The sequence below is a fragment of the Seriola dumerili genome, unplaced genomic scaffold, assembly GCF_002260705.1.
Source record: "Seriola dumerili isolate Sdu_G_001 unplaced genomic scaffold, Sdu_1.0 BDQW01000190.1, whole genome shotgun sequence".
Taxonomy (NCBI): domain Eukaryota; kingdom Metazoa; phylum Chordata; class Actinopteri; order Carangiformes; family Carangidae; genus Seriola; species Seriola dumerili.
This window is the reverse complement of record NW_019174445.1, coordinates 1,081,216-1,097,638: the sequence shown is the minus strand read 5'-3', so window position 1 is coordinate 1,097,638 and position 16,423 is coordinate 1,081,216. Positions and strand designations below refer to the sequence as shown.

The following is a 16,423-nucleotide window of genomic DNA, read 5'->3' as shown; positions in this document are numbered from 1 at the left end:
CAAAGCCCCCCCCCCCCCTCCCACACCCCCACCGTTCGTCCATGGAATACCAGGAAGAGTGGTCCGTGGGGACCGGTCTGCCGCACTTTCTCGGAAGAATCCTCACTGTTCGAGAAGCTTCAGTTACCTGTCAGCGTTAACTCACACATATTCGAGATACACCAACTCGCTCCACCTTCGGCGCCCGTGAGCGTGAGCCGGTGCGCTGAAAGGTGCAAAAGCTTGCTCGCTGCAGACGCCCGCCCGGCCCTACCAGGCCTCCCCGCTCTGGTGGTGTCGCCGCGTGCCGAATGCACTCTCTTGCCTATTCACGAGCACGCTTCTACTAGTGTCCAAGGCCATCATCCTCCGCATGCGCTGTGACTCTATCGATCGACATATGCAGAGCCGGCACTGATAAGCCAAAAAGAGGCTAGGTCCTGGTGCTCTATCAGTTGGCTCATGAGCAGTCTCGCTCTCTCCTATCCACTCTGCGCTCCCATTGGTGGTGTTGTGTGTTGTGTGTGTGTGTGTTGGTTTTGCTGCTCTAGCACTTGAACTGTCGCGCCAATGGGCACTTTCCCTGCATCGTGCGTCAGTGGTTGAGAACTCAGCAATGTTTAATGGGTTAGCTGGGCAGCCTTTTTAGTGTGGACTGTGTGAGGAGAAGAACAGAGAGGGGAGGGAACGGAAATTCTCAGCAGAGCGGGCAATTACGAGGTAGTGGAGAGGAGGTAGGGGGTATCCGTGAATCGGTCTCTCGAGGACAGCAGCATATATCCTCCCCTTCTCCGAGACTGGCACGGACGTACATCCCTGGCACTGCTACGTGCGCGCGAGCATTCTAAATTCTATCTCGCCCACCTACTTTTCTCCAGCCGCCTCAGGCGGGCTCGAGCTCGACTTCTCCCCTCTCCTCTCTCACATGACTTTACCCCTCTCCACCTCCCCGCCCCTCCTTCTCCCTTCGGCCTCGCCCCGTCCTTCCTCCGGGTCGTGCTGCTTAGTTTAAGTGAATAAGCCGAGCGGCTATGACCACACACACACACACACATGACTGAATACTAGACTGAAACTACAGTACGAGCGACAGAGCAAGGTTAGGAGAGTGAATCTCCGTTTGTGGCTTGACGAGCGCGCGCAACAGCCGCACTGATGACAAACTGATCCGAGATCACTCTCTTCGTAGCCGAAGTATATTGTTTCTTATTCTCGCCGATATAGATCTGCCCCGACTCTATCTCGAGCGTTCGCCTCCGACGTCCCGTTCTTCAGCTATCGCTGCTCTGCGCCGAACACCACACTCCCCGCAAAGTGAACCAATTCCAGGACGCTCAGCCAACAGTGCCGAGATGGGATAGAGGAAAAAGGGACATAAGAAAAAAGGAATTAAGATATATATAGACAATACCCAAAGCGAATCGTCATGGCTCAAATTCCATTCATTGTAAATCTGCCCTTGATCGATCGACCTGAGGAAAGAAGAGTGCGCCGCGAAGGCCGCTTAGAGTGACTCGATTACATGGTGGTGTGATATATTGTGGTCACTCCTGGTGCAGGCGGGGACTTGTCAAAAGCAGTGAAATAACTTGAGTGTTCGAACGGATGAGGCGAAGAAGCGGAAATCTGCTAGTGGAGGCAGGAGCTGATATCAATCGTGCATGTGTTGGACCTCGCGTCATGCGAAGGCTCTTGCCCTTCGCAAAATCGCTCTGAATGTTGAGCGTCAGACTTCAATGAGTCTTCGATACTCCGACAACCACCCCACTCCGCACGGAAGACGGTGTCTCAGAGTTTTCTTCATGTTTCATGTTTAATAGCTGTAGGCGAGTGCCGTGGTTGCTGTCTGTAGTGTGCTCTGCCTTCTATGCGAAATCGAAGCTCTCCTTCTTCATACATAGTGACAAGAGTCTTTCTTCGTCTTGTATCTTTCGATAGTGGTAAGTGTAGCTTATTGTGCGTCCATTTGAGCCAGACATGTATACATATTTGTCAATTAGTCAAGACCTCGTATGAACGTTCTTGTCTACGGACGCTATTTAGAACGGCGCCGAGCAAATGACGTCGCGTAGAGGAACGTGGTGTGGTGTGAGGTGCCTCGATGTTGCCCTTGCCACCTCCACCTCCATGTCGCTGTGTGTCGTGTTGGTGAGATGTCTGTGTTGCATCCGTAGAGGTACCCTGCGTGGCTTAGATCTTAAGGTGACAGGCAGTACTCGTATTACCTAATCCCTTCTGATGCTATCTTCAGGCACTGATTACCGCGTGTGTCCCAGCGGTCGTTTGCTCTGCGCGCCATACAATGCTCATAGTTTGTACTTTTGTGTTCATACACCTAGTGGGTGTGGAGCGTCGTGCATGTGGTGTGCAGTGCCATACATGAGAGTGTGTGATTGTGTGTGTAGAATGCTGTCGATGGTCGTATGAGGACATGAGGCGAAGCAGCAGTCCGGAAGGAGGCGAGAGCTTCGCGTAGATGGCGCCGTGACGACATAAGAAATGACTAAACAGAAGAAATCGCCGCAGCCAGTTCCGAGGCCAATGCAAAAACCTCGCAGAACGCTTTCAAAATGTGACCGCCCGCCGCCGCTCCCGTCTCCGCTCTTAATATCACCTTCCCTCCTACGCCGACCTCTCTCCCAGAACCACCCTTTTGCTCCACACCGTGTTAGTTCATATTTCACCACCGCCTACAACACAGCTGGGATCTCTACCTGCACCTCGCGTGCTCCCGACGTCCTGGTGCGTTGTGAAATTAGGTGTTCATCTTATCTCTGCGATACAGTTTCAGAAGGCGCAAAATAATAAAACAATTATAAAGGACTTTTGATGCGCAAACGGACGTGCTTCATTTCTAAATCTTGGTGCTTCGGACTTTTGTTGCCCTTTTTTACTTTTCTGGCAGCCTTCCTGAAACTGGTATCGCAGAGATAAGATGACACCTAATTTCACACGCCCGACTCGGTAGCACCGACCGTGCAGGTAGAGGATCCAGCTGTGTGTAGCGTGGTGAAATATTGAACTTAAACACGGTGTGAAATTTCTGAGGAGGCGCCGTAAAGGAAAGTGAAAACGAGACGAAGGCCCCCCCCTCACATTTAACTCTGCGAGGGCATTCCAACGGCTGCTGCTGCTCATGTCCTCACACCATCACACATTCACACACACCACACACACACTCTCATGTATGCACTGCACACATGCACCCACACCCACATGTATGCACAAAATACACATTACATGTATGCAGAGCACACCCGCGGACACACGGGGTAAATCTGACATCAGAGGAAGGGGATTATGTACGCTGCCTGTCACCTGTTTCACGTCCCTCTCTCACACACACACACACACACACACACACACACACACACAACACACACACACACACACACACGTTTCCCTCTGAGTCATTTGCCGGGGCGTTTTAAATAGCTCCTGACAGAAGTTCATAGGATGTTGACAATGAAAATGAGACATGCTCGCTCAAAGGACGACAGAAGATAAAGAGAGAAAGAATGTAAAGTGAAGAAGAGAGCAGATCGGATGAGGCAGACAACGACACGATCGCCAGTTAAAATGAAAGCATGAAGATTGAACTTCGGGGGGGCGGTAGGGCACGAGACATTAAGTCGAAGGCAAACATCAGAGTTTGCGAAGGGAAGAGCGAGAGGCCGAGGCCAAGCACAGAGATGATAGTATATCAGCTCCGCTCAGAGATGCTGTCTCGCCTCCACTCGAATCAAGTATCATGTTTGAAGCCACAAAGTGACACACACAAGACCAGAGAGCACAGGGCTCCCGCTCCATTTCAGTCATATCAAGGGAGATTTACTCGATTGACCATGAAGTTCGCTTTTCTTTTCTTTTTTTTTTTTTTTTCCTCCTCACTGTGGTTTGGTTTCTTTCGGGGTTTCGGCGGAGCAGCTGTGAAGAGGTGCGTATCGACTGAAGAGCGCGGCACACGACAATGTGCGGAAAGAAACATACTCGGCACGAGAAGGATCTGTAACGTTTGTCTAATGGGCTTTTCCCTCAAGACAACATCTCCTCTCTTCGCCAGCTGTTTCACTAAACAACGCCGCTACTCATTTAACGCACACGACCCGGAGGAGGACGGGGCGAGGCCGAGGAGAGGAGCGGCGGAGGGACATGAAGTCGAAGAAAGAAAAAGACAGGAATTACTGTACCCTGCTGAGGGCTGGAGAAAAGAGGTGGCGGAGAGAAAGGAGACAGGCCAGGGTGTGAACTCCTCCATTGAGAAGGGGAACAGCTGCTGCCTCAAACCCCGATTCATACCCTACCTCTCCTCCTCGTAATCCCCAAATTCCTTCCTCCCCGTCCTTCTCTCCTTCCCAGTCCACACTAAAAAGCGCTCCCAGCTAACCCAATCTACATTGCTATTCACCACTGACCAGCAGGCAGGGAGGAATGCCATGCCATTCAAGTGCTGAAAGAGAAAACACACACCACACACACACACACACACACAAGCATTGCAGATGGGAAATAGCGAGATGCCACTCATGGCAACTGAATAGAGCAGGACTACGCCTCTTTTTGGCGCTACAGTGCCGGCTGCAATGCATCGTGGTCAGGCCTGCCGGAGGTATGGAATGGCGTCTTACATCTGTAAGCTTGCCTCATAGTAATCCAAGGATGCATTACAGCGCACAACCAAGAACAGGAGGCCTGTAGCTCCGGCGGCTTCACTGCAGCTTTCCGGATGCCGCCTTGCTTGCTCCAGATTTGTGAAGTTGACGAAGCTGCCGTAGGAGATCTGATGAAAGTGCCGCTCTCATCGTTCACGGTGGCCATCAGAGCTCACGCCACTTGCAACATTAACACCCGCAAAGACACCACACTCAGAAAACATCTTCATCAAGTTCGACAGCACATGCGCTGCAAAGAAATCCACAGCACTGTCTTCTGAAAATCCAAATTCAATTTTTAGGTGAACACTTCTAAATTTGATAAAAGCAAAGTGAAACACTTTGAATTGGAACTAAGAGATAAATAAACATTAGCTTACAACTGAAATTCTTACAGAGTAGTGGGTGGTTTCAGCCCCGGCTCCTCCGGCGCGAGGTGAGCGGTTTGTGTTTCATTCGACAATGTGTTGAGTCACGGTGAGCAGTACCTGAAAGCTCGAAAGTGAGGATCTTCCGACAAAGGGAGAAACCGGTGAAAGGAAACTTCCTGGTTCCATGGGAGAAGCGTGGGGGGTTGCGTTGTGGGGGGGGGGGGGGCTTTGGTTGTTGCTGGGACCAAACAGGAAGCAGCGAGATACCGAGGCTGACGCAGCCTTACCTTCCTAAGAGCCAATCAAAGCAGGAAACAACAGGGAGCTGGACAAGAGTAAGAAACAGCGTTGAGTCTACCAGAGTTCTGAGACAGAATAATAACTGCAAGGAAGCCAAACGTGGTTGACCCACATGACGCAGCCCACTAAAGGGCGAGGGGTGAGGGTAGGGGGGGAGTCCGCGTTGATACTCCCCCCCCACACCCCCCACCTTCTCCATGGAACCAGGAAGTTTCCTTTCGCCGGTCTCCGCTTTGTCGAAGAATCCTCACTTTCGAGCTTCAGTTACTGTCACCGTGACTCACACATTTCGAGAAACACAAACTCGCTCACCTTCGCGCCGGAGGAGCCGGGGGCTGAAAACTGAAAGCTGCAGTGAAGCCGCCGGGCTACAGGCCTCCTGTTGGGTGGTGTGCGCTGGAATGCATCTTGATTATAGAGGCAAGCTTACAGTGTAAGGCCATCATCTCCGCAGGCCTGACCACGATGCATTGCAGCCGGCACTGTAGCGCCAAAAAGAGGCTAGTCCTGCTCTATTCAGTTGCCATGTGGCATCTCGGCTATTCCCATCTGCAATGCTTGTGTGTGTGTGTGTGTGTGTGTGTGTGTTTTCTCTTTCAGCACTTGAATGGCATGGCATTCTCCCTGCCTGCTGGTCAGTGGTGAATAGCAATGTTAATGGGTTAGCTGGGAGCCTTTTTAGTGTGGACTGGGAGGAGAGAAAGGAGGGGAGGAAGGAATTTGGGGATTACGAGGAGGAGAGGTAGGGGTATGAATCGGGGTTTGAGGCAGCAGCTGTTCCCCCTTCTCAATGGAGGAGTTCACCCTGGCCTGTCTCCTTTCTCTCCCCACCTCTTTTCTCCAGCCCTCAGCAGGGTACAGTATTCCTGTCTTTTCTTTCTTCGACCTTCTGTCCCTCCNAGTGTCTGCTTGAAGTTTCTCAGATGTTTTAACTTAGAAGAGGCTGGGAGACTTTTGTTTATGAGAGGGAAAGCATTCAACGCGGGACCCCCCCCCCTCACCCCTCACCCCCTCCCCTTTAGTGGCTGCGTTCATGTTGGGTCAACACGTTTTGGCTTCCTCTGCAGTTATTATTCTGTCTCAGGACTCTGGTAGACTCAGCGCTGGTTCTTCTCTTGGTCACGCTCCCCTGTGTTTCCCTGCTTTGATTGGCTGCTTTAGGAAGGAAGGCTGCGTCAGCCTCGCACTTCCTGCTTCCTTTGTGTCCAGCAACAATCCAAAGCCCCCCCCCCCCCCACACCCCCCACCTTCTCCATGGAACCAGGAAGTTTCCTTTCGCCGGTCTCCGCTTTGTCGAAGAATCCTCACTTTCGAGCTTCAGTTACTGTCACCGTGACTCACACATTTCGAGAAACAAACTCGCTCACCTTCGCGCCGGAGGAGCCGGGGCGCTGAAAACTGAAAGCTGCAGTGAAGCCGCCGGGCTACAGGCCTCCTGTTGGGTGGTGTGCGCTGGAATGCATCTTGATTATAGAGGCAAGCTTACAGTGTAAGGCCATCATCTCCGCAGGCCTGACCACGATGCATTGCAGCCGGCACTGTAGCGCCAAAAAGAGGCTAGTCCTGCTCTATTCAGTTGCCATGTGGCATCTCGGCTATTCCCATCTGCAATGCTTGTGTGTGTGTGTGTGTGTGTGTGTGTGTTTTCTCTTTCAGCACTTGAATGGCATGGCATTCTCCCTGCCTGCTGGTCAGTGGTGAATAGCAATGTTAATGGGTTAGCTGGGAGCCTTTTTAGTGTGGACTGGGAGGAGAGAAAGGAGGGGAGGAAGGAATTTGGGGATTACGAGGAGGAGAGGTAGGGGTATGAATCGGGGTTTGAGGCAGCAGCTGTTCCCCCTTCTCAATGGAGGAGTTCACCCTGGCCTGTCTCCTTTCTCTCCCCACCTCTTTTCTCCAGCCCTCAGCAGGGTACAGTATTCCTGTCTTTTCTTTCTTCGACCTTCTGTCCCTCCGCCCCTCCTCTCCTCGGCCTCGCCCCGTCCTCCTCCGGGTCGTGTGCGTTAATGAGTAGCGGCGGTTGTTTAGTGAAACAGCTGGCGACAGAGAGGAGATGTTGTCTTGAGGGAAAAGCCCATTAGACAAACGTACAGATCCTTCTCGTGCCGAGTATGTTTCTTTCCGCCATTGTCGCCGCGCTCTTCAGTCGATACGCACCTCTTCACAGCTGCTCCGCCGAAACCCCCGAAAGAAACCAAACCACAGTGAGGAGGAAAAAAAAAAAAGAAAAGAAAAGAAAAGCGAACTTCATGGTCAATCGAGTAAATCTCCCTTGATATGACTGAAATGGAGCGGGAGCCCTGTGCTCTCTGTCTTGTGTGTGGTCACTTGTGGCTTCAAACATGATACTTGATTCGAGTGAGCGAGACAGCATCTCTGAGCGGAGCTGATATCATCTCTGTGCTTGGCCTCGGCCTCTCGGCTCTTCCCTTCGCAAACTCTGATGTTTGCCTTCGACTTAATGTCTCGTTGCCCCCCCCCCCCTTCAATCTTCATGCTTTCATTTTAACTGGCGATCGTGTCGTCTTGTCTGCCTCATCCGATCGCTCTCTTCTTCACTTTACATTCTTTCTTCTCTTTATCTTCTGTCGTCCTTTGACCGACATGTCTCATTTTCATTGTCAACATCCTATGAACTTCTGTCAGGAGCTATTTAAACGCCCCGAGCAAATGACTCAGAGGGAAACGTGTGTGTGTGTGTGTGTGTGTGTGTGTGTGTGTGTGTGTGTGTGTGTGTGTGTGTGAGAGAGGGACGTGAACAGGTGACAGGCAGCGTACATAATCCCCCTCCTCTGATGTCAGATTTACCCGTGTGTCCGCGGGTGTGCTCTGCATACATGTATGTGTATTTTGTGCATACATGTGGGTGTGGGTGCATGTGTGCAGTGCATACATGAGAGTGTGTGTGTGTGTGTGAATGTGTGATGGTGTGAGGACATGAGCAGCAGCAGCCGTTGGAATGCCCTCGCAGAGTTAAATGTGAGGGGGGGGCTCGTCTCGTTTTCACTTTCCTTTACGGCGCTCTCTCAGAAATTTCACACCGTGTTAAGTTCATATTTCACCACCGCTACACACAGCTGGATCCTCTACCTGCACCTCGGTGCTCCGAGTCGGGCGTGTGAAATTAGGTGTCATCTTATCTCTGCGATACAGTTTCAGAAGGCTGCAAAATAAAAAACAATATAAAGGACTTTTGAGCGCAAACGGACGCTGCTTCATTTCTAAATCTTGGTGCTCGACTTTTGTTGCCTTTTTATTTCTCTTGTCTCGCAGCTTTGAAGACTGACTTACCGCTGGGGAATGTGGGAAGACGGGTTGTGTTTGTTGAGAGAGAGACGGTGAGGCAGCAGCAGCAGAGGGGGGTTGTTGGTTGAAAAAGTAAAGAGTAGGAGTGCCGGCGAGGCAGGGAGTCTGCGTTCTTGTTTCAGGGCTCGGCTCATGTGAGAAAAACTGTTGTTTCAATGAGTCAACACTGTGCAGAACCTGCCCTCTGTTTTCCCTCCCATATCTCTGTCACTTGTCCAGATCTGACCTTTAGCCTTGACATAATAACATGTCCACTCCACCTCGCGGTCCTGTGTGCAAAGGTGAAAAGTTCACAGCGTCACTGATCTTTTAAAGAGGCCTGAGTGATGTGGAGGAACTGGCTCCGTGTGCTGTGTGTCATGTAGCAAGTTGCCTGAAGTCACTGTTGTCCTTGTTCACCTGCTCATGCAAATGTCTGTGTCTTTTCTGTGTTTGCAGAATGTCAGCCCGGCTTCTTCAAAGCTGCAGCATCCGGGGAGAAGTGTGAGCCGTGCCCTGCCAACACCAAGAGGCAGGACTCTGGGGCTTTGGTTTGTCCCTGCATGGACGGCTTCTACCGGGCCCCGACCGACCCCCCCACCGGACCCTGTTCAGGTAACGAGTCTCCTTCATTTGAGACCTTTTGCATGAAGAAACAGTAGCTGCCAATGAGCTACCAAGTCATGTCACACCTGAGTTTCCTCGTGTGCAGGAATTAAATATGATTTTCTTGTTGCACCAGTTTTTCCTGCACATATTAGTAAATGGATTAAAACATTAATGTTTTTTGGACATTGTAAATTAGAGAAAAGAGCATCACTGATTTACTGATTCTACAACTGCATGATGACTTTCCTGTCTCTTTATTATTAAACTTTAAGATCAACAATCTCTTCAGTGATGCATCTGTAAAATGAGGGAAAGGTTCATTTTGAAGAAGAAATCTGTAAATATATTTAATGTGTGTGTGTGTGTGTGTGGTGAAACATTTAGATTTTATTATATTATTTATTATATTAATTATACTGAATGGATTTAAATCCATTATTATGAAGAAGCAGTTTTGGGTGAGGGCTTTAGCTCATTTTTTGAAGCGACATCCTGCCGTCATGTGACATTTTGCTTCCTGTTTCTAACGTCCTGATCTGTGTTCCTCAGGCCTCCCCTCTGCCCCGCGAGACCTCATGGCCACCACCACCCAGCTCTCCGCGGGAAAACTCCTCCTCTCGTGGAACCCGCCTGAAGACACCGGAGGTCGCTCCGACATCACCTACAGCGTGATGTGCCAGCGCTGCGAGGGCGGCGCCTGTCAGCCCTGCGGGGAGAAGATCCGCTACGACCCATCCAGCGTTGGCCTGACTGAGACCAAGGTGTCGGTGAGCGAGCTGGACGCTCACCTCAACTACACCTTCACCGTGGAGGCTCACAGCGGCGTGTCGGTGTTTGCCAGTCAGGCGACACCGCGGGCTCACGGACCGACATCCACCAGCACCCTGACTACATCTCTGCACTACACAGGTGAGTGCAGCTGATACGAGGCGGCGGAGCGATGCTATCTGTGCTGCAGTGATGAGAGATGATATCTGTGAGGAGGCCGAGCGCAGCAAGTCAAATCCTGCTGCAGGAGGGAGATGAACTGTCAGATTTCATCATCACTGTCGTATTTTTCAGATTCTTTTTAAAGGATTTCACATCGCAAAGATGCTGAAGTATTCACTCCGCTCTGTCCCCAGATCCCCCCAAGATTACCGCCATGCGACTGGTGGAGAGGACCTCCACCAGCTTGTCTCTTTCCTGGGACGTATCTCCCCGACCACCCGCCCAACACCGGCCCGTCCGCTACGAGCTGATCTACCGCAAGAAGGTGCGTCACTCGTGTTTACTTCATTTTATCTTACAAGTTTAAATCTGCTGCCAAAGGTATTTAATTAAAAGACTTCTCTCCGTGTCGCAGGACGATAACCTGGATGTGACGACCTTCATCGTGCTCAAACTGGAGAAGAACTCGGTGCAGATCAGCGATCTGGCCCCGGGCACAGCCTACCTGTTCAGGGTCCAGGCCCTGGGCAGCGACGGGAGCCCCGGAGGCTCCAGCGTGGAGGAACAGTACGAGACCTCTTCTTCTGAAGGTACAGAGGGAAAACCAACTGTAGAAGAAGAAAAAAAAAAAAAGTTTCTCGAGCTTCCTGTAGGAGTGAGACCTCTCTGACGCGTTGCCTCCGCTGTTTCTTTACTCTCCAGGACGCCTCACTCAAAGCAACACAGCAGCCGTGCTCGGTGCAGCGGTCGGAGGAGCGGCCATGTTGTTCATAGTGATCGTGGTCCTGTTCCTACGCAGACGGTCAGTAGCCGCCCCCCCCACCCACACACACACACACACACACACACACCCGTCGTTCTGTCCTGTTAATCAGTTAGAATACACCCTCCTTCACCGGCTTCCTCTCTCATTCTTCGGCCCTTCCTTTGTGGGGCCTCCACATGGCCTTTGCATTCACTCTCTCCTCACCTCTCTCTTTCTCTCTTCCTTTAGCCACCTTTCTCTTTCTCTTTATCTGGATCTGTGTCCCAGCACTCGCAGGGGAAGAATTTGCGTTGAATGCACCTTGTCATTGCTCAATGGTTATATTCTGGTGAGTGTTGGGGCCTTTGAAAGGAAATTGGTCCAGAGTGGCACATTGTTGGTGATAAGAGGCGCTTAGTTCCTTCTGTACCCGACTGCAGGCACTTTGTAAAGGTGACCTGGGAGTGTACCGCGGTAGGCTGCGGCTCGTCTGTCCACCTCCCTCCCTCCCTCCCTCCCGCCTGCTTGTCTGTCTTTCAGTCTTTAAATCAGCTTGGCAAACACCGTCTATCGTCAGGCGTTATCAAAGGGCCGCTACTCTCTGAATGGACGCATTGCACCGGTGTCGGGCTCCTTTTGAAAGCCTTAGAACGGCTGGAAAAACGGTTACAAAGGTTGCTGTGTGCTATTGATATTAAAGCAGGCCGATGATATAGAGGAACAAAAAGTTGCCATTTGTTGTTTGAAAGTGGAATAAAATTTATTTATTTTTATTCAGGAAGAGAAACTCTCACACCAGGCAAGGACCAGAGGACACCTACTTCTCCAGCCCAGGTAGGAAACATCCCTCATCTCTCCGTCTTGCCTCACTCACTTTACTTATATACACACAACTAGAGATGAAACCCAGACTTTAATTTTAATTATCATGCTCAATCACTGCGGTTAATCTAACTGACATTAGGTACTGTATGGCATCAAGGCTACAACAGTCTCCCAGACGCATGTGTGGCAAGCAGCGTGCATTTATTTTGTTGTCAGTCAAAACATGGCGAGATTTTTCATCCTCCTAAAACCCTTTTTTTTTTTTTTTTTTTTTTTTTAAACTTATTTGGAGGCTGCAGCTTCACTCTTTCATCCCTGAACACAGTGTAGCCGCGGTGTCTCTGGTTTAGCAGCACCATGCTGGACAGGTGACAGGTGTGTTTACAGTGTCTGTGCTCTGACGGACGTTATAGCACGGAAAATAATGATAATAATAATAAAAATAATACATTTGCTATTCCCTTGTTAACAGAGTGTGAAAACCCAGCACTGCTTCTGGTCCCTTGTCCTCTCATCTCTGACACAGATGTGTTGGACATGTCTTTATTTTAATGTTTAAAAGAACCTCTATTGCTACATAGCTAACGTTAGCATTAACAGCTGTTTACTTACTGGTCTACAGGAAACGTTGTGAGTTCAGCATCAAACTTAACCCCTTTTACTCGCCGAGCGCTGTCTTCAGCAGTGGAAGGCAACGCCAACGTTAAGTCTTGTCATTTATTTTCTTCCACTGAAGTTAGCATGCTAACCAGCTAGCCCCAGACCAGCCTGAAGGAAGCAGCGCAGCTCAGTGGGTGAATTATAAGCTCTTGTAAATTGTAAATGCAGCGATGGCTAAAGCTCCACGACCGCCACGCGCTCCCGACAATAAACCACAAACTTATATAGAGCAAACAGAAAGTGCTGCTAATTGTTTATTTGTGGTTTCCGTGATAAAACTTCATAACTGATCATTTTAGGTCACGATAATTGTAATATTAAGTTTTATTAGAAACAATCTTCTTCCTTTTTCCTCACAGAGCAACTGAAGCCTCTGAAGACCTACGTGGACCCACACACATACGAGGACCCCAACGTAGCCGTCCTGAAGTTCGCCACTGAAATCCACCCCAGCCACATAACCAAACAGAAAGTCATTGGAGCTGGTGAGTGATGAGCCCCGCCGAGACGCTCTGCTGTGGGGCTTAACGCCACGATGTTGAAAGATTTTTCCAATCCCCGGGCTCTCAGTTTATATTGAGCCTTTTCCACGGCCTAAGAAGCTGACTGACAGCGGTTACTTTAGCGAGATTAGCATCTATCTGGAGTTCTCACACAACAAGTTGAGGCATTTTCTGTTGTGTGGCAACTCTTGGCCGCGGTGATCTGTGTGTTTTGGCTCAAGTTGACATGAACAATTACACAAAACAAAGTGTTGCAGAATCAGTGTTTTGGATGGATATCAGAACAGCTTCCTGGGCCCTGCCCAGATCTTTCATACATGATACGTTTTACAGAGCGCGACCACCTTTACCCTTTGAACCGACAGGCTTTTTTCAGCTTTCACCCCCTCCCTAAATTCCCACGGCGTGCCCCCCCCTTCTCTCTCTCACTCCTTTCTCCTCATGTGACAGCTGATTCCCATGCTCTCACACCACAGGCCATCCACTAATTATACAACATAGGCTCTGTCTCTCAACACCCAGCCTCAACACACCTGTGAGACAGCCTGGGGCAAAACCTCCCTGTTTTCACTCTGTTGCACAGCAAACGCCTGCAGCTGGAAACCTGAGGAGACGAATCAGACTCACCCGATATCCCTTTTCTTAAATGATTTTCTTCTTTTTTTTTTCCCCTGCAGGGGAGTTTGGCGAGGTGTACCGGGGGATTCTGAGGGTGCCGGGGAGGAAGGAGGTGGCGGTGGCGATCAAGACGCTGAAGCCCGGCTACACGGAGAAACAGAGGCAGGACTTTCTGAGCGAAGCCTCCATCATGGGTCAGTTCTCTCACCAGAACATCATTCGCCTGGAGGGGGTGGTCACCAAATGTAAGGATTTCTGTGAGTTTTGCTGCTTTTTAAAACTTTTTTTCATCATTTTTTCACTTTTAATCTGGTGACTCTGGGCAGGTAGTGAGTTGTTGTAATGTTTGTGTGCAGTCAAACACGCCATGATCGTGACTGAATACATGGAGAACGGAGCACTGGACAGGTACCTGAGGGTAAGTCCATGATCGGTTTCTTTGTAAGTTTCTTCCTGTTTTAGTCACAAAACTAAAAACAAATTTTTTTCCCCGTCAGGACCACGACGGTGAGTTTTCCTCCTTCCAGCTGGTGGGCATGCTGCGCGGCATCGCTGCCGGCATGAAGTACCTCTCTGACATGAGCTACGTCCACCGCGACCTGGCTGCCCGCAACATCCTCGTCAACAACACCCTGGAGTGTAAAGTGTCCGACTTCGGCCTGTCCCGGGTGCTGGAGGACGATCCCGAGGGGACGTACACCACGAGTGTAAGTAGATATCAAACTCCCGGTGCGGCGCGGTGGAGTTTTAACGGCTTGAGGTTCCTTTTGTTTGTGTCTCTGTCTCTAACTTGAAGCGTTTCTCTTGAACAGGGAGGTAAGATCCCCATTCGCTGGACGGCTCCAGAGGCAATAGCGTACAGGAAGTTCACCTCAGCCAGCGACGTGTGGAGCTTTGGCATCGTCATGTGGGAGGTCATGGCATTTGGCGAAAGGCCTTACTGGGACATGAGTAACCACGAGGTGAGCTTCGGTGTCCTCTGATGTTTTTCATGAACCCGTCGCTGAGAAAAGATCTAATCAGTTACCTGATGAACTCCCTGCAGGTGATGAAGGCCATCAACGAGGCGTTCAGGCTGCCGGCGCCCATGGACTGCCCCTCGGCCGTTTACCAGCTGATGCTGCAGTGCTGGCTTCAGGATCGCTCCAAGAGGCCACGCTTCGGAGACATCGTCAGTCTGCTGGACAAACTGCTGCGGAGCCCAGAGTCCCTGAAGACCATCGCAGACTTTGACCCACGGTAAGTTTATTTACGTACCAGACTAAATGGCTTGGTTTGCGTATTTTTGACCTTCAGTAGTTGCCACTATGAGCCGCCAGTCTTTGGAAACGGCCCTGAAACCACAACGTTCACAATACGATTAATATAAATTCAGGTTTTAGTCTCATTTCTCCTTTTGTTTTATGCTTACGCAGCATGAAAATTATTAATAAGCACCTGAAGTCACGAGGAAGGGAACTGCCCTCCGCTTTAGAAAGAGCTCAATGAGCTAAAACAGAATCAACAGTAAGTTAAAGGTTCTACTTCCAGAGCTGTAGAGTTTAACTCAAGACCTCAGACGTCACTGTTGTGAAGCGTGAATCAAGACGTGAAAGGACAAACATTCACTCACTCTTTTGGAGCAATAAAAACTAAATAAGACAGAGTCAGCAGGTCACCACACACCTGTGACTGTATGTAAAAACACTATTAGCAGGAAAATGTTCAAATGCTAAAATGTCGTTTTAAAGGTCAGACCAGTTTAATTTGAAAGATTTGTGCCTTTAGACTTGATATTTTCTTTGTGCTTGTTTTTTGTTTTTGTTTTGAACGGTTTCACAAAGACAGACTTTGACTGTGGCTTAGATAAAACTTTTTATATAAGACTTTTTGAGACATTTTAGCTGTTGACTATCAGTGCAATGAATTCTGGGTAAATTAAGATTTTTTTTTTTCAATCGGCAACCGACCGCTCAGCTCTGTTTACCTCCAGCAGGAAATGTGAATTCTAAAAACCGTCTCTTAAAAACTCTTTCCCTTTTCTTTTCTCTCTCTATAACAATGTCGCCAAACCACAAATTATGATCCATGTTTTCCTGTTTTGTTCTTTTTTTTTTTTGGTCTCGTTGTTGCTGGGAGCTTCTGGTCAGCGCAGGTGCCCATCAATTGTTACCATGGTAACATTGGCCTTAGTCTTTATTTTTGTGAAACGGTCTGAGTAACTGACTGCTGGAGACTTAACTTGGACTGGTCCTGATTTATTTGAGACTGAACTTACTTGAAGTTTGACCTGGACTTGTCTTGAGGAACCAGAGACCTGGACTTGCTGGAACAGACTTAAAAGCCGCTCTGGCAGCAGCTCCCCAGGACAGAAGTGCAGGGTGTATCTGGGGTATTTCTGGGGAAAGCTTTAAGAAGGTCTACTTAAACCGTTAAAAGCACATAATGACACCTTGCTTGCCAGGCTAATGAAAGAAATGTGTGTGTGCAGTCCTGAGGAACACTAAAGCTCCTTTGTATGGGACCGTATACATGAACGCATATTTTTCCTTTTGTGAGGAGCATTAAAAAGCCAGAACCGGTGAGAACGGACAAAAGGCTGCCGTGCTCGTGTCTTAATCGGTTCTTTGCCCCTGAACTGCTCCAACTGGTTTTTATCACCATCTTGTTTCCTGCGTCTGTAATTACAGTCCTCAGTCATCCGCCTTTGTTGTGGGAAAGCCTGTTGACGATTATCATTCGGGGTCTACTTTTTTTTCTTTCCTCCGCAGCGTATCCATCCGCCTGCCCAGCACCAGCGGCTCGGACGGTTCTCCCTTCAGGTCGGTGTCCGAGTGGCTGGAGTCCATCAAGATGAGCCAGTACAGCGAGAACTTCACGTGCGCCGGGATCGTCACCATGGACCAGGTCCTGCAGATGAAGAACGAGTGAGTGGCCTCATTCACAACACTTTGGATCTCTTTACTT

At 49.7% G+C, this 16,423-nt stretch overlaps 1 protein-coding gene across 2 annotated transcripts in view; it reads left to right on the top strand.

The window, feature by feature from the left end:
• Positions 1 to 16,423, top strand: part of epha2 (EPH receptor A2) — a 53,146-nt gene that overhangs the window by 34,407 nt on the left and 2,316 nt on the right. The window contains exons 4-16 of one of the 2 annotated variants that reach the window (XM_022753148.1): positions 9,047 to 9,202; positions 9,746 to 10,105; positions 10,321 to 10,451; positions 10,542 to 10,716; positions 10,829 to 10,928; positions 11,650 to 11,705; positions 12,716 to 12,841; positions 13,537 to 13,722; positions 13,834 to 13,895; positions 13,975 to 14,184; positions 14,290 to 14,439; positions 14,523 to 14,716; positions 16,228 to 16,383. In XM_022753148.1, the coding sequence (XP_022608869.1) occupies positions 9,047 to 9,202; positions 9,746 to 10,105; positions 10,321 to 10,451; positions 10,542 to 10,716; positions 10,829 to 10,928; positions 11,650 to 11,705; positions 12,716 to 12,841; positions 13,537 to 13,722; positions 13,834 to 13,895; positions 13,975 to 14,184; positions 14,290 to 14,439; positions 14,523 to 14,716; positions 16,228 to 16,383 (2,062 nt within the window). Of the gene's footprint in view, positions 1 to 9,046; positions 9,203 to 9,745; positions 10,106 to 10,320; positions 10,452 to 10,541; positions 10,717 to 10,828; positions 10,929 to 11,649; positions 11,706 to 12,715; positions 12,842 to 13,536; positions 13,735 to 13,833; positions 13,896 to 13,974; positions 14,185 to 14,289; positions 14,440 to 14,522; positions 14,717 to 16,227; positions 16,384 to 16,423 lie in introns of both variants that reach the window. The other variant, XM_022753147.1, reaches the window with a different exon arrangement.